The sequence below is a fragment of the Schistocerca gregaria genome, chromosome X (genome assembly GCF_023897955.1).
Source record: "Schistocerca gregaria isolate iqSchGreg1 chromosome X, iqSchGreg1.2, whole genome shotgun sequence".
Classification (NCBI taxonomy): domain Eukaryota; kingdom Metazoa; phylum Arthropoda; class Insecta; order Orthoptera; family Acrididae; genus Schistocerca; species Schistocerca gregaria.
The window spans coordinates 746,322,525-746,340,989 of record NC_064931.1 but is presented as its reverse complement, the minus strand read 5'-3'; the positions used below and the strand labels follow the sequence as shown (position 1 = coordinate 746,340,989).

Here is an 18,465-nt window from a genome sequence, read left to right as displayed (position 1 = left end):
AGACTAAAAGTCGTAGTTTGCAAACAAGGAGTGGATGTTTTCATGGGGAATTTCCCTCCACACTGAGCATATTCGATTGGCGATATGTCTACCGTGCACTGGCCAGGTAAGATACAGGACGTATATGCAGTATGCTAGCATATTCCTGAACGTACATGGCCTGGCATTTTCCTGCAGTAATGTGACATCTAAGAGTTCACTGGAGGAAGGGATGAACCTGTGTCTAGAAATTTCCCGTTACTGTTAAGATTACTGTAAATACGTCTTAGTGGAGATCATAACTTGAATCCAGTGATCCCTTCAGGTATACCTGTGTCTGCTATGCCATGGCAACCCTTTTACACTACCATGACTATCGGGTAGGTGGAAATGGGACTCGTTCGAATGCACTACATTTTGCTACCAGGAATTAAAGCGCATCCCTCCCATTGCGATTCTAGTGTCTAAGACACTACGCTAACTCTCCCGGTGATTCTTTCGGGTCATTCCTTCCTTGTGTTGCAATTTTCAGTAAGGTCAGTATAAATATTCAGAATCTAGATACCGCGTCACCAGGTTTGCTATTAAGTTAAATGTTCTTTCAATTGAAGCGACATAATCATAATTCGAATTTAATTTTTGTAGTTGTTTTTGTTGTGAGGAGTGAAACTGTATTATAGTTTTCTTTTTCATTTGGCTTAAATTACAGCATATTTATTGCAAGCAATCTTAGGAGCTATAAACAATGTTAGTTTTATTAGTCAGAATTGTTTGGGCTATTTTTGTTATGACATCGACACCAATATCATAGCAGATTAAAATAAAATTCTGTTTTGCATATTTAGAAAAACTTTAAAGGATTCCGACAAAGGTTTTTTCAAGAAAGTATACTACCGTTCATCACAAGAGATAAAGTTAATACACTGAAAACCTATACCAGAACGTTCGAACAAAAATTGAAAGTGACTGTTTGCAGATACGAGTTAACATTTTAAAAAAACGCCTCTTCATCGTGTAGCTAAATTATATAATAAATGTTTGTGAGAAATCTCACCTATATGTGGATGGGTAACTCAGTCCAAGGTCGGAAGAAGACATCATCATATTACGACCAGTAAGGCCGCACGAAGTAAAGTGCTGTGGTGTTCAAATCAGCCTACAGGTTGTGGACAGTTTGATTAGATGAAGGCAGCGCTCGGGCACCTTAGAATAGATGAAATTGTACTAATATACCCTTAAACAAACTCTTATGTCCAAATCCACGGACATCTAAATACCGGGGTACGGAAAGAATACACACGAGCTTTACGACAATCACCGTCTTACTAAGGGGGTCCGACCTGAAATACCGCAAAATCAGCTCGCCGGGACACTTTAATGGTGGCGGACCGTTTTGCGAAATTCTCTTGACACATTATCGCCGTTGAGACGATAAGGAGAGCGCGGGCTGGCGGCTGCATTACATATGCATTAGCCGGGTCATCGGCCGGCTGTTCATTCATTGGGCGGTACGGACCGGTTGCGGGCCCGCCGGCGCCTCCTATGTACCATCAGCCAGCCTCCAGTGGCCCGCTGCCCTCGCTGCTCAGGCTTCCACTCACATCCAGTCTGGCTTCACAAGGAAGATGCAGAACAAATACTTAAGTGGAATGTCCCAGTGCCAACTCTCGTATGGCCACTTTGTTGGACGAAAGCTCTAAACGACAATAAGTTCCCGGTAGAAGAACCGTCAGTATCTCACGTATCGGTGACAGAGTACTAGGAGTGACCAGTTTAGATTTGGCAGCGTAAGTGAACTACTATCCGCGGAGAATGATTCAGGAAAATGGCGGAACATCTCAAGCAGATTCGTCAGGCCAGTATTTACTCGTAAACATCGGCTCTTCTATGTACTAGGGCGAACGTTTGCTCCTGATTATGCTATCTATTCAAAAAATGGTTCAAATTGCTCTGATCACTATGGGACTCAACTTCTGAGATCATTAGTCCCCTAGAACTTAGAACTACTTAAACCTACCTAACCTAAGGACATCACACACATCCATGTCCGAGGCAGGATTCGAACCTCCGACCGTAGCAGTCGCGTGGTTCTGGACTGAGCGCCTAGAACCGCTAGACCACCGCGGCCGGCGCTATCTGTTCAGATAAAATATAATCGCAACACGTTTGTCACAGGAGGAGACTGCTTTCAGAGACATATGTAGTCAGTGGTAAGACGAAGAGAACGATTATTAATATGCAAGAGCTTGGGTTTATTGATACTGTAGCGGTTTCCGGTGATTAAGGGTGGCAGTATGGTACTGGTGTGCAAGACTCACACTCCCACTTGGCTATCGATCTTACTTGTAGTTACTTCGCCGATCTTCTTTTCAGGATAGCCGGCTGCGATGTTTTGCCCAACTTTTTCTCCGAAGATAATATGCTGTTTTCGAGGAATTTTCTACTCCGTACACTCGAGAATACTTTGAACACAGTACCACTGTATTTTCATCACACATAACAGTTTTCATACAACCAAAACATTTCTCGTGAGTTCGACACCTTCCGGTCCGTCAGAAACTATCAGATTCATTTTTCCATAAATACAGTCTGCAAATCTCTCCGAGTTTAACAAGGCAACAATCCAGACCTTACGAAAGTAAATGAATGAATGGACAAGTAATTGTCTCTTCTCTTCTTTCAACAACATTCAGATGTTCACACAATAATGTTTGACGTCGCACGGATTACGGCGCGTTTATTCCTTGAGCTGAACGTGTAACTTCTTAGGCAGGCTCGGCGACTACCTGCCCGCGCCGGTCATCCGTCCGATACACGTCCGTCCTCTGTACACGTAACTGTGGGGCAGTAGACACAGTTCTACTTTACCACACTCATCTCTAAAAGAACGCTTGTTCGAGACGGTGGAAATACGAGGGTCTCTTAGAATTTACCCCGAAATTCTCGAGGCACTACAATACATGATATCATTCGTATCCAAATGACCAGGTATTCCATCTAAAGTATCGCTTGCTTTGACGAGACTATAAGTTATTACCAACTGTTCTACATCTACATTCTGTAAGCCACCTTGCGGTGTGTGGCGGAGGGTAGTTTGTGTACGACTGTCACTTCTCCCTTTTCTGTTCCAGTCGCAAATGCTGCGCAGGAAGAACGATTGCCGGTGAGCCACCGTGTGCACTGGAATCTCTCTAAGTTTGTCTTCGTTGCCTTTTCGCAAAATATACGTCGGAGGAAGAAATATATTTGTTGAGTCTTCTGGGAACGCTTGCTCCCGGAACTTTAATACTAAACCACACCGTGATGCATAAGGCCTCTCTTGTAGCGTCTACCACTGGAATTGGTTGATCATTTCTGTGATGTCTTCGTGCTTACTAAATGAACCTGTAACGAAACGCGCTGCTCGTCTTTGGATCTTCTCTATTTCCTCTATTAATCCTATCTGGAAATTTGTGGTAAGTTCCTGTTGTTGTTGTTGTTGTTGTCTTCAGTCCTGAGACTGGTTTGATGCAGCTCTCCATGCTACTCTATCCTGTGCAAGCTGCTTCATCTCCCAGTACCTACTGCAACCTACATCCTTCTGAATCTGCTTAGTGTACTCATCTCTCGGTCTCCCTCTACGATTTTTACCCTCCACGCTGCCCTCCAATGCTAAATTTGTGATCCCTTGATGCCTCAAAACATGTCCTACCAACCGATCCCTTCTTCTAGTCAAGTTGTGCCACAAACTTCTCTTCTCCCCAATCCTATTCAATACCTCCTCATTAGTTACGTGATCTATCCACCTTATCTTCAGTATTCTTCTGTAGCACCACATTTCGAAAGCTTCTATTCTCTTCTTGTCCAAACTAGTTATCGTCCATGTTTCACTTCCATACATGGCTACACTCCAAACAAATACTTTCAGAAACGACTTCCTGATACATAAATCTATATTCGATGTTAACAAATTTCTCTTCTTTCTCCTGATAACGACATCCTCCTGAGTAGTCCCCGCCCGGAGATCCGAATGGGGGACTATTTTACCTCCGGAATATTTTACCCAAGAGGATGCCATGAGGCTTACACACTACCCACCCATGTCCGCGGGAGGACTCGAACCTCCGTTAGGGGGGGAGGAGGGAGCCGCGCGAACCTTGGCAAGGCGCCTCAGACTCCGCGGCTAATCCTGTCTCGTGCGCATCCCATACTTACGAACTATATTCAAGAATTATTCGAACTAGTGTTTTGTAAGCTACTTCCTTTGGTCATGAACTACGTTTCCAGATGTTTCTTCTAGTGAATCTCAGTTTGGCATCTGCCTTTCTTGCGAATAGTTTTATGTGGTCGTTCCACTTAAAATTGTTCCTAGATATTTTATGGGAGTAGTTGCTTCCAGTGATTCTTCTGCAATCGTGGAATCGTACAATACGAGTCTTTCTTCCTGTGTATACGCAACACGTTACATATATTTATGTTGAGGGTGAAATGTCACTCGCTGCGGAAAGCGTCGATTCCCTGCAGGTCTTGCTGCATTTCGCTGCATGGAGCTTCCGATGTTGTCTACTGTGTCATTTATATATATTGTGAAAAGTAACGGACCTATGACTTTTCCTTGGGGTACGCCCGAAGTGACTTTTACGTCTGAAGACGTCTCTCCATTGAGAATGACATGCTGTGTTCTGTTTGCTAGAAAGTCTTCATTCCAGTCGCATAGTTGGTCTCATATTCCGTACGCTCGTACTTCGTTCATTAAGCGGCAGTGCGGAACTGTCAAGGAACGTGGCATCCATCTGGGCGCCGTATCTACAGCTTTCAGGGTCTCGTGGACGAACAGAGCAAGCTGGGTTACACAATCTTTGTTGTCGGAATACAGATTCCTACAGAGGAGATTTTCTACAAGCATTTAGGAGTGCACTCCAATAATTTGGCTCAGCTAAATGTAAGCTACGGAGTTAACTGAATCCTTTGTGTATCGTCATTCACCCCGAGGCAGATAGTGCAATTTTCCAACACAAAATGGTCATGTTGCTTTTGATTGCCATTCCTTATGATTTCGATGTTCCTCGAAATGAGTCATGCGAATGTCGGTGTTGTTACTTCAATGTCATGCAAATGTCCATGCCCGATGTAAGACCACGAGAGGCCAGACACCAATCCCACGAATAAGCTCCGTGCCTTCCCGCGCCCGTGGGAACTCTTATGGCAGCTAGCTAAGGCAGGTGGTGGTTAGCTGTCAAGCTCCGTCTGGGGTCGCACAGAAACGTTGTTAATCCTGTAACAGCTTGGCCTGCGAGCTGAAACTTACCAGTCTCGTCGTTCCAGCCAACGCGCAGTGCATTTTATACAGGAAATTTCTTAGTTTAAGAACCTGCAGCAGTAGACTGTCTTTCTAGCCCTTCACTGCAAGTCCACGATGGGTGTCTCATACCATCGACAGTAAGATGACTGGCCTGTGCTTCGCTCCTTATCTCCGGAATGAAAATTAGTTCTTTGAACCTAAATGTCTTTGGCCGATATGTCGATTAATACCATATGCCACGTTGCCATCTGACAAGACAAAAAACGTTTGTATAAAGTCTGACATAGAATCCGCGCTCATTTACATTGAATTTGCTGGTCACTGACCACATGCCAGGACACGAAAATTTAACGTACTTACGGCGATTTATGTCTTGTAGACGGAGATAGTACTAAAGATGTAAAAAAGTAAAAACTGTGAAGTGCAGGCTCCATACAATCAGAGTTAGTGAAGGTTCGCACATTGGTTTCGATCTCGTGTAACTCTTCTGCTATAAAAATTGGACGTAAAACGGCTAGTAGATATTTTGTTATTACTTGCTAAGAGAAATACGAATATTTTCGGACGACAATGTTGTCATTGTGCTGTGAAGATAAATTGTTCGTTACTGTAGCTTTAGGAAGACATTAGGGACTGGAACGTACCGAGACGAAACGGGCAAACTCGTTTGCAATACCTATCAAACCTATTTCTCCATGTTCTGAAAAACATGCTAGTTCTCATTCAGAGGAAAGGGGTGGTTGTATGACAAGTGTTAATCCGCTGGCAATAAGCCGGATTTCCGGCTTCGGGCGCCTGGACTATGAAACACACTTTATACACGGTACATTAGCTCCACTCGTTCACCTATTATATTTAGCGAAGTTGGGTGGAGGTTCCTAATGGAAGACCTGTTTCCCATTATGAAACGCAGCCCGTGGTGAAGTAAAGCGGAGGTCGTGGAGTCGAGACCCAACAGGGGCATGATTGTGAGCTTTAAATGATACATCGCTGTGTTTGTCCTAGATAGGTATGGAATATGAAATGATGATAAGGAAGATCATTACTAATAAGCAAAATAGGTATAATATGTGTATTCAAAGACGACTATAACATGGACGAAATGGGTGTGATGCTTTAGAAACTGCAAGAAATAAATTAATCATGGACTTTACGTAGTTATATCTCCTCCCCTAGCCCACCAGAGGGGGACGGGGGAGGCAGGGGGGGGGGGGGGGACGTGAAAATTTCTTCCATCACCAATATTCGAACCAGCTAGCTCTGTGTCCATCACCACCGCGTTAGCGTCCCTGGCCTGGTAGGCGGGTACGCATTAGTCAGCTCTCTCTTTTATCAGCTGTAGCAACAAAAGAAATTAATGGAGTCGACGGTGACGGCGGAACACCTTAAGAGCGAATTCGGAGGGGCCGTGCAGCGCGCATCCGCCGCCGGAGCTCGCAACCTACTTCCCTCTCCTCAAGTTCAATGGGTGCACGCTAGAAAGTAGACATCTTCTCGCCACTGTGAAATATACGGCAGCATTTCTGTGCCGCGTGCCTCGCTCGATTTCGTTACGGAATATTACAAGTAGGTTAACAGCCGCTCCGCACGGTGTGTGTGTGTGTGTGTGTGAGCGAGCAAAAACGGCTGCCGGCGCGCTGTCGTCGGTTTTCGAGGCGGGGCGCCGACAATGAAAGCCGTGCATGATTATTCTCCACCTGTAGTCACCCCACTATTCCGTGCCGTGGAACAGGCTTCAGTCTGACCATTGCCGTCGACATTATCAAGTAATCAGAGGTTATCATATTTGGCGTCACGCACTCATTAGTGCCGAAAACATCTGATAATCTATCCGGGTATAACAGGAGATGCAGAAGAGTTCTTGCGCAAAACGAGCTTCCCGGACTAATAATTCCAGATGATTCATTCGAATAATATGTATCATCTGTATCATAAATCTCACATCCCCCCCCCCCTCTCTCTCTCTCTGCATCGTTATATACACTTATGAGGCAAAGAAACTGGTACACCTGCCTAATATCGTCTAGGTCCTCCGCAACACGACGTGGGGACTTGATTAATGTCTCAAGTAGTGCTGGAGGGAATTGACACGATGAATCCTGCAGGGCTGTCCGTAAATCCCTAAGATTACGAGTGGGTGGAACACTCTTCTGAACAGCACATTGCAAGGCATCCCAGATATGCTCAGTAATGTTCATGTCTGGGAAGTCTGGTGGCCAGCGGAAGTGTTTAAACTCAGAAGAGTGTTCCTGGAGCCACACTATAGCAATTCTTGACGTGTGGGGTATTGCATTGTCCTGCTGGAATTGGCCAAATCCTTCGGAATGCACAATGGACATGAATGGATGCAGGTGATCAGACAGGATGCTTACGTAAGCGCCACCTTTGAGAGTCGTATCAGGGGTCTCGTATCACTCCAACTGCACACGCCTCACACCATTTACAGAGCCTCCACCAGTTTCAACAGTCCCTTGCTGACATGCAGGGTAAATGGATTCATAAGGTTGTCTCCATACCCGTATACGCCTATCTTCTCGATACAATTTGAAACGTGACTAGTTCGACCAGGCAGTATGTTTCCAGTCATCAACAGTCCAGTGTCGGTGTTGACGGGCCCAGGTGAGGCGTAAAGCTTTGTGTCCGTGCTGCCAGCAATCGCATACGTGTGGGTCTCGGGCTCCGAAAGCCCATATCGATGACATTTCGTTGTACGGTTCGCACGCTGACACTTGTTGATTGTCCAGCATTGAAATCTGCCGCAATTTGCGGAAAGGTTGCACTTGTCTCACGTTCAATGATTCTTTTCAATCTTCGTTGGTCCCGTTCTTGCAGGATCTTTTTCCGGCCGCAGCTATGTTGGAGATTTGATGTTTTACCCGATTCCTGATATTCACGATACACTTGTGAAATGGTCGTTCGGAGAGTCACCATTTAATCGCTACCTCGGAGATGCTGTGCCCCATCACTCATGGACCGACTACAACACCACGTTCAAACTCACTTAAATCTTGATAAATACCATTGTAGTAGCAGTAACCGATCTAACAACTGCGCCAGACACTTTTTGTCTTATATAGGCGTTGCCGACCGCAGCGCCATATTCTGCCTGTTTACATATCTCTATATTTGGGTACACATGCCTGCATCAGTTTCTTTGGTGCTTCAGTGTATATGAGATGTTCCGTAAATACAGTGACGGAAAAAAATCACAACGCAAAAAAATAATTAATATAGAGTAACGTTATTTCGGAAATACACTTGTGTAAGTAACATATTTAAGTGATTGAGACTGTAAGATCACAGATAAGCCATTGCAAATGCGAAGTGCTGGTACGTTAATAACGGATGTAACCGCCAGAATATTGAATGCAAGCATGCAAACTTGTTGTTCAGGTGCCAGATGACTGTTTGTGGGACGGATTTACATGCTTGCACTTGGTCGGTCAATATAGGGACGGTTTACTGATTGTGGATGACATTGGAGTTGTCGTCCGATGATGTCCCATATGTGCTCGATTAGAGACAGATCCGGTGATCGGGCAGGCCAAGGCAACGTACTCTGTAGAGCATGTTGGGTTACAACAGCGGTATGTGGGCTAGCGTTATTCTTTTGGAAAACAGCCCTGGAATGCTTTTCATGAATGGCAGCATAACATTTCAAATCACCAGATTGATGTACAAGTTTGCAGGATAACCACGAGAGTACTCTTGCTGTTGTAGGTAACCGCACCACAGACCACAACACCATATGTAAAACCACTGTGTCTAGCACGCAGACATGTTAACAGACCTCCACCCAGCTCTCCCGTGAGCTCTCGCTTGATACCGCCGAAGTCACAGACGGCGGTGGTTCGGGGTCAGTGGAATGCGCGCAGTACGGCGTCTGGCCCGAAGCTGTCGTTGAAGTAACCGATTTGTAACAGTTCGTTGGGTCACTTTGGTGGTAACTGCTGCCCAAATTACTGCTGCAGATGCAGAACGATGTGCCAGAGCCATACGCCGAACACGATGGTCTTCACTCTCTGTAGTGCCACGTGGCCGTCCAAAGCCCGGTCTTCATACGACGGTACATTCCCGCAACCACCGCTGCCATGTACAATGGCTACATTTCTTCCAAGTCTTTTTGCATTATCGCAGAAGGAACATGTAGCTTCTTGTAGCCCTTACACGAGCTCTTTCAAACTCAGTGAAGTGTTGATTATTGAGTGTTTGTCATCTTAAAGGCATTCATGACTAACATCAGCTCACTACGTCCAATCTCATAGGTAACTAATACTCACTGCTGTTACATAGGGTATTTAAAGCAAATGTGATTTGCATCCTGGTAGTGGCGCCACTAGCGCCACTGTTAAGCGACTGACACATGCCTACCAATTTTCGTTTATGTCGCACAGCTCCTTCTTGGTGTTGCGATTTTTTTCCCCGTCAGTTTAAATTGGAAGCCTTTGGTAGCTGAACGGACAGGATACTTGACTTGCCTGGTGGAGGACCAGGGATCGATTCTCGGTACTGCGAGGTGATTCCTTGCTCGGAGGACTGGAAGGGGGTGCACGCAGCCTCGTAAGAACAACTGAGGAGCCACTTTAAGGAGACGTAGCGCGTATCGTAACGTGTTTCGAAAGGCTACGTCATTGGCAATGGGAGCAGTGTGCTGACCACCTGCCAGTCCCGTACCACCGTGTAACGACGAATGAAGCAGCCGACGCGGTTCGGAGGACAATTCCCTGCACAAATAATAGCACCAAGACTTTTACAGTGACCTCTGACGAATTTAACTTAATGAGGTACAGGTTTGTTGTCTTTTTTTTGTACACATATAACTAGCTGATACGAAAATTAGAGCTGAGCTGAACACACCGGAAAACAGCCTGAAACGAACAGTAAAAGTGATAAGCACATCCATGTGTAGTTACACTAGAGCCGTCAGGTAATGTCTCCTTCGAAAGGAGAGGTAATTACGAATACGTTTGCTTTCACACAGCAGAGGTAATTACAAATACGACGTTGTTATGGCTTAATCTGTTAGTATTTGTATAGAATCTTCCGTTATGTCTTTTGGAAAAGAGTTGTGCGACCATTTCCATTGAGTGCTGTGAGGATATCACATATAAATATTGCAACATCGAGCCGAAAACTGCCCCGTTGCACGTTCGGACACTTCTTTAACATCGTATTGACACATGAGAAGAAATCTGTCGTTATTTTTTACACTGTAAAAATATTTTCTGAAACTGAAAGAGTAATTTCCGTCTTTTCCTTTTTAGTATGCTATAACTTCTACTTATTTTATTCTTCTGATACGACAGGTCACGTTTTGTGTCAGGAACGGAAGTTGATTTTATTACGAGCTTTACTTTCAGGTAGTTCTAATCCCAGTCGTAAATAATTCTAGAAACGAGTTAATTTTCTTGAAATGGGTACCTATCCTAGCAGTATAAACAGCGAGCCCCTCCCAAGATATCGTGGCGGTAAACAAATTCGTAGCGAGGCAGCTGGCAATTGCGACCGAATGCAATCCCCGGTAGAGAGCGTTGTTTCTGAACTTCGCATTTGCTGAAGCGGCTCCAAACCTGTCGGTCTCGCACTTATTCAATTAGTTTACGTCTCGTTTTCGTCGCGATAGCTGGGACTGGAAGAGAACGCTGCAAGCAGCTGGAGGTCGCAGTAGGTTTCCTCGTGACGCAGCGCTTTGTGCTAATGAAAGAGCGAGATGTTGTTCATTTGCGGCCTTCTGAGGATTAGCCTCACTGCATACAGATAAATCCAGTTGTGTGTCAATGCATTCATCAAGCATATACGTGATTCTGAATTAGTGGATGTAAAGCGGAGATTTAGCGGAAGAAAACAGCTAACAACTTATCGCCACGGAGACCACATCACGATACAGGTACAGGCCGTCGTAGGTAGTATGGTTTTAATCGCATCAACTCTCAACTTACAGCCAGAAGAAGGTGCTCTCTATTTTTATGAACACATTTCAAGAATTTTGTAATTTAAATTTTTGTAGCCGCTTTCGTGGCCGACGTCGCCACACTGGCATATCTTGGAGGCGCTCGATCCAGAGCTCGCCGGATTGAAACCCGGCGGGAGAAAGAAATTTTCGCCGGCCGCTGTGACCGAGCGTTTCTAGGCGCTTCAGTCCGGAACCGCGCGACTGTTACGGCCGCAGTTTCGAATCTTGCCTCGGACATGGATGTGTGTGATGTCCTTAGGTTAGTTAGGACTAAGTTCTAGGGGACTGATGACCTCAGATATTAAGTCCCATAGTGCTCAGAGCCATTTGAATTTGAAAGAAATTTTCATCAGCGTAACTTCTGGAAAAGAGAGAGCATCAGCTCCAGATGACCAAATTCTGCACCAGTGGCCCCAGTTAAATTCCAGACTTCACTAAAGAATTTTATAGCATTGAGAAATCATACCCAATTGACGGTTATGCGACGGATTTCACACTGCCCTACTTCTCACTTCATGTTCATCCTGAAGAACGGAAATCTAGCACTAAGAGTACGTTGCAGAAGAGCTTACGATTTTCCTCGAAGAGCAATTTTAATCGCCCATGATGGAGGCGGTCTGAGATCGTTTCCGAGTTCTGCTCTCCGACAGGACTTCGCACTCAGTGGAGGTCCACTTCTAACGCGCTGATTTTAATCGGTTTCCTCTCAATTTTTTCGTCTCTGTTTTTTTATCTCGTGAATGCTCCACAGGATCGTATCGAACGCGCTGAGTTTGCTTAACAGAGGGTCTGTAAACTTATCTGTGGCGTATGTGCATTCCACTTAGAGTAGCGACGTTGAAATCGAATTCTGGCGCCCTTGATTCAAGAACAGTGACCGTAGTGCGAAGAGCATCAGATCTGAAACACAATGTGTCGCCGCTATGGAAGTCCATTGATATTACATTCCAGTGAGGACAGCTCGAAGCGTATTTGTGTGTGTGTGTGCGTGTGTGTGTGTGTGTGTGTGTGTGAACTACTAAGGGACCAAAGTGCTGAGGTCATCGGTTCCTAGACTGACACAGTACTTAAAATAACACACACACACACACACACACAAGGGAGGACTCGAACCTCCGGCGGGAGCAGCCGTGCAATCCGTGACATGGCGCCTCAAACCGCACGGCCACTCAGCGCGGCGAAGCGTATTGCTGTGAGGATTTATCCTTCAAGCTGTCGCATAATGGTGTGGAATAACGACGGAAGATAGCAAGAAAGGAATTTTCATGAGTGGGGAGAGCTTATTGACGTATAGAATTGCTCATAAAACTGTAAGTCCTATATGAACTAGGAATAATCGGTAGTAAGAGACGTGGCAGCTCAAAACACCCCATTCGCAGCCGTAAAAAACAAGGAAAGTAAAATTTGCTCTCAGATACAGCAGATATTGCGTCAGGGAAGTGTTTTGACGACGCGTTGATATGAGCGCCGTGTGGTGTTTCAGGTAAGATCCTGGAGACACTGTCGCTGAAACAGCCCGCGCCGCAGCAGGCGAGCCCGCCGACGCCGCCGCGCACGCCCTTCTCGCCGCCGCCGGCCGCCTCCGCCTCCACCTCCGCGTCGTCTGCAGCCTCGTCGTCGGCTTCGGCGTCCAGCTGCGCGCAGCGCAAAGTGGAGCCGGCGGCCGAGTCGGCGGCGGCGGCGGCGACGGCGACGGCAGCGCCGGCGGCGGCGCACCTCCCGCAGGCGGCGGGCCAGCCGCAGGGCCAGCAGCAGCAGGCGCCGCCTCCGCAGCAGCAGCCGCCGCAGCAGCAGCCCGGCGCCGGCTCGCACCCGCTGCTCGACACGCTGCGCCACAAGGCGGCGCTGCTGCAGCAGCCGCGCCTCTCCAACAACGCCCACCACGTGCCCCAGGTCAGTATAGCGGAGCAACACTTTTTTTCCCTGAAAGCAGGTTGCTTTTATTCACGATTCCAGTACACCAATTATTCCCTACTCTTTTAGCTACAATCCCCTATTTTTGATCGTCGGTTAGGCGGCGAGGAGTCCAGCGGGCATACACCTTTGAGTATCCTTTACTGGTGGACGAGTGTGTCAGCACTACCAGCACAGATGTCCAGTTGTACAGCGAGGAGTTTGACTGTGATCCGTCGATCACCTCGAACGAGAGTGTCCGCACGTTACAACACTGCAGGAGCCACAGCTGTGTGCGGCTAGCGGGCACGCGGCAGATCGGACAGATTCGCGCGACCTTATTCTGATGATGCCAGACGCCTCGCCCTACAGCTCACCGTGCTTTTGTTCACTTCCATTCGCTGCCAGGTCTCCGTAGACATTCAGCAAGCGTCTATGAGTATCTACGAAAAGAAACTCAAGAACAGCTCTCTGCTTGGAACGCACCTCCGTTACAGATGCCAATTTGAAGCCTCCATATAGCTCCGCTACCTATCGGAACTTCATGAAAGTATAGGGCCTGAAGCAGGAATGTTGGATGATGTCCCACAATAGAGTCTACACTTTTTTTAACCGAAATTGGACGAGAAAAAAATTTGTACCATTACTTATTTATTCAACGCCGCGCGTATGGTTCAAATGGCTCTGAGCACTATGGGACTTTACATCTGAGGTCATCAGCCCCCTAGAACTTAGAACTACTTAAACCTAACTAACCTAAGGACATCACACACATTCATGCCCGAGGCAGGATTCGAACCTGCGACCGTAGCGGTTGCGTGGTTCCAGACTGAAGCGCCTAGAAACATTCGGCCACAGCCGCCGTCCCGCTCGTATGTTTCTAGGATACTAGATAAGTGAGAGGTTGTGTTCCAGTTTCGAATCCTGCCTCGGGCATGGATGGGTGTGATGTCCTTAGCTTCGTTAGGTTTAAGTACTTCTAAGTCCTAGGGGACTGATGACCTCAGATGTTAAGTCCCGTAGTGCTCAGAGCCATTTAAACCCATTTTTGAAGCTAGTGTCGCAATTGTAATGCGATGATTGGTACTTGATCTGTGGTGCAAGACATTGGGGTGCTTGAACACCGAAGTGTCGATAAACCAGTCACAGCTTATGGTAATCTTGTACGAAGGGTGGTCATCAAGTTTTAATTATCAAATGCACCAGTGCTGCAGACATTTACCTCCACAAAGAACAGTAATTTTGTTTTTTCTTGGTGACAATTAAAAAATCATGGTTACTGCCAGTAAGCTGACCACAAGAGATATTACCCACTGGCCAATTTGGAGCGTTGTGGGTGGTGTGTAACTGGTACCAGGAGGTCGTCTGAGCCTCCACCACTGACGCCAGTCAAGGCAGTGAAGTGATGTGTATGTGCTAGTCGGTTGTGTGGAAACAACTCAGTAAGCTGGGTCAAAGTAGAGTATTGGCAGAATGCCAGTAACAAACTGGCGTGTTCTGATGTACCCATGACCACACCGTAAATGAAGTTGCCTGATTTCTTTATGCACTATCCAACGTGTCTACAAGGAATGGTGTAGCACTCGCAGCCATATAATCGACAGGGACCTTGTCAACGATTTTCAACTTCAAACTCCACAGGGATTATTGTTGCTGTTGCTGTACACAGGCCCTTTTCCTCAAACAGTTTCCGAACGAACATTGCGGAAGGAACTGCATGAAATGGACATTTTGAGTCCAATACCTCGCAAAAGGCATTTGCTATATATACGTTACCAGCCATGCTTTCTTATCTCAAAGTTTTCTGTTCAGGATTCCCTTCCATCTATATAATTTTGACCGTAAAGGTGCAGGATACCATGTATACGATGCGCAATGACGACACACAACCTATCAAAAGTCTCTTAAGATTGAAAGACTTTGTGAGCCACACGACACTTCAGTGGTGTCTGCTCTAAGCACTTCTATTTCTCTCTTACAGTCCCCAAGCAGACTGAGGCTACGAAATCATTCTAGCTACTTCTTTGTATCCTCTTTGAAGCTCCATTTACCGTTGGAATAACAGGTAAATGAAACATAAATATAAAGATAACGATGACGACAAATCAGATTGAGAAACCTTTCTTTTAAGCAAACAAGACTCAAGTGAGTATGCTAATTGTGGATAGCCTCAAAACACTGTCTTTTACCTATTTTTACGGATAATATTTGCCATCTATAACGATTATCAAAGTGGAAACTATAACCCTCAAGAAAAAATGAGTGTCATTCCCAGTACCTTTTATTGCATACCACAGTGTCGTCAGTGAATAATTGTACGTATTTCGAATTTACCTTGTTTCCAATTCGTTTGTGTCAAATACTAGAACCATTGGCACTATTGGTATAGTTGTGATCGCAATAGGTCACCCGCCGTTACTATTCACACACTGACAACTGCCAATCAGAAAGACACACCCAGTCTTGGAGCTACATTTGTCTTAGTTACAGACTTTCATGATCCAGATGATCCAATCCTGAAGTGTGCTGTTCCGAGAAAAGCAGGCGCGTTGCTGCATTGTTACCTAGACTGCCGATATGAGCCCGTTCCATCGGAATGTTGTTTCTCCACGACAACGCCTTACAGGTATTGTTTTGAAGAACTGCACACACAAGAGAACAGTGCCAAGACCGGTTTCCGGGCGGTTTTAGTGTGTATCGCTCGTCTGAGGGAGAGATGGAGAAGGTCAGAATGAGGTTTGAATTCCTTTGGTGTCATAGTGACGATGTTTTAGGATTTCTTAGCAAGAAACCGAGGATAATAGCGTAGCACCGACTCTTACACGAGAGCAGCCGGTTACATGATCCACTCGGCATGCTCCGAATTAGATTTATCACGTTTCCCAAGAATTCGAGAAACAGTGTTAATTGATCCTTAAACGGGACTTCTCTCGAGTCTTTATTGACAGCCTGAGTTGTTAAGTTTATCGCAAGTGAAAGCTCAAAAATGGTTGATTGTATTGAGAAAGTAAGTTATTTGAAATTTCAATCGTCGCGTCTCTCGTCTGTAGCGAGAGTTACGTACTGTAATTAGGTTTTATCGTGTGTTAACAGTGTACTTTTCTTGTATCTTAATGTCGAGCAAGGAAACTGAACTTCGCAGCAATCTCTACGGTTGGACTCATTAATATAAAAACTCTGTTATCAAGACTTTTTCCTAAAATTTCTCGAAGATCGTACGTGATCAGTGACTTTCAAAATATTAATACGTAAGCCGAGAGAGACTGTTCTCGTAGGCCTCAACAACTCACGACTTCTGTAGTTTAGTTTCAACAATATAGCGCCCACTGCAGCTCAGGTTAGGCATCCGCGGGTATTGTGGGAGAGGTGCGATAAAAAAGAGCCTGCAGGAGCTAGCGGTCTGCGGAAGGCGCTTTTCGCGACGGCCCAGTTGTACGTGGATGCGAGCGCCGCTGCCTAACGGTATAACTTATTGACCTTGTTTGCCCTCATTAGCATCTGCGCCGTGTGAAGATAAAGATCGTTTGCTCAGCCTGGCAATTCCTGAGGTGCGTTCGCGATCTCACCTAATCAATTTGTCTTCATTTTTCTTCACACTCGGATGGAAATGTGTTCTTCGTCTGGCGGTGAGGCTCTCTTCTCTTTTTCTGGCGAGAAAATGCAAATGGGCGACGTCGTCGCCGCCGGCTGTTCTGGCACACTCGTTTGGGGAAGTCCCCGCTCGTTTTTCGAGGAATGTGCGCACGATCCAGTGATGTAAATCTGAATTCGCCTTACTGCCTCTTTTCTGCGCTGGACGAGCGTTATTAAGTATTGCGAAAGCTTTCGGCAGAGCGCGCCTACACCCGAGCACGGTTCTCGTATTTCTCCGCAAACGTGTTCGCTCGTTTTCAACGCTGGCCTTGGTAGACATATAAGGACAGCGGGTAGTCGTCGTGTTTCCTAAATATCAACTGTGAAGTACATGTTTTATTAACCAAGTCTATCTTCAGTTCCTCTGTGCACGAGTTGGACTGTTCGCTTTCAGTTTCTTGCCAACGGAAATCAACGCTGGCTAATGTAACCGTAATTTATTAGCTCGAACTTTTCTTAGGACGTTAGGAGCAACAACCATATTAATAAAACTATGAAAGCGGATGTCTGCACTCCGCAGATCTCTGCCTCAAGAAGACTTACGTGTGAATTGAAGAAACAATTGTTGTTTGTAATCTGTTCTAGAATACCTTTTCAACACCTTTACCAGTTCCTCGTCGATGTCCTTATCCGTTTCACTCTGTTATCTCACTGGTCCTACTGTTTCCTTCTCTCCCGTATATTTTCTGTTGGTCGTTGTAAGTAGCGGTCTCTTCTTCCTCGCCTCAAGTTGTTCTACACCATTCCATTAATTCAAACTCTTCCAGATTCTTGTCATCGTTTCTACAACAATTGCGTTTATCCTTTGGCATATTTCTGTCACATCTGTCGATCGTAAATCGGGTTAGGTTTAACGATATAGTCTTGCCACTCTCAGACATGAAATGCGATTTTCGCAAATTCTCATATATATAGATGTGAATGATGTATCCTTACATTTAACTTTTATACGTTCTACATTATTGCGCAAATGTTACTAAAAATCTAAAAGAGAGTTACTGTAGCATACACTCAAGTGGAGCAAAGATTAGTTATGGAACATAACCTTATTGCTGAAGGAATTAGCTGTACCGTTGTTGAAGGAACCATCCCGATATTCACCTAAAATTATTTATTAAAAACAACATAAAATCTAAGTCGAGAAGGATGGACCCACCCCACTAACAACGAGTCCGTTACCTTAAATTCGGGCCCACGCACCTAAATACGAAGAACCTTGCCATATGTCCGTCAGTTACCCGATGTTTCTTCCGAACGGGGTTAAGTTTCCGATTGTATTTTTATGGCATTCTCTAGCTCTTCCACATAGCTTTATAGCTGCGTGACAATTTCAGTCATTTTTTTAAAGTCCACAATACACATTTTCCTTGATCGCTGCAACTTTTTTCTCTGTTATTAAGTTTCCAGTCATCATACATGCTTCCGCAACTTGCAAGAATAGAGCACACACATAGTACCTACACCTTAAAATTTGTGCTCATGCCTGGGGCTGGACTCGAACCCGCGGTCCTGTTTGTATTTACAAAAGCACATTTGAATTTGAAGCAGTAGTAGAGTGCGAAATATAAGAGATTTGACACAAGATCTAATATGTACTAGGCGACCAGGAAATTTGGGAAGTCCAAGATTTGTTTTATGTACGCCGATTGCATTGACTGGTAAATGCGAGGCTGAAGTAAGTTTATAAATAGTGAAGAGAAGGGACTGTAGACAAGTGTGTAGACTG

At 45.5% G+C, this 18,465-nt stretch overlaps 1 protein-coding gene across 10 annotated transcripts in view; it reads left to right on the top strand.

Moving 5' to 3' along the window:
* Positions 1-18,465, top strand: part of LOC126297825 (zinc finger protein castor homolog 1-like) — a 317,673-nt gene that overhangs the window by 198,139 nt on the left and 101,069 nt on the right. For all 10 annotated transcript variants that reach the window (XM_049989060.1, XM_049989063.1, XM_049989068.1 and 7 more), the window contains one exon: positions 12,697-13,106. In XM_049989060.1, the coding sequence (XP_049845017.1) occupies positions 12,697-13,106 (410 nt within the window). The remainder of the gene's footprint in view (positions 1-12,696; positions 13,107-18,465) is intronic.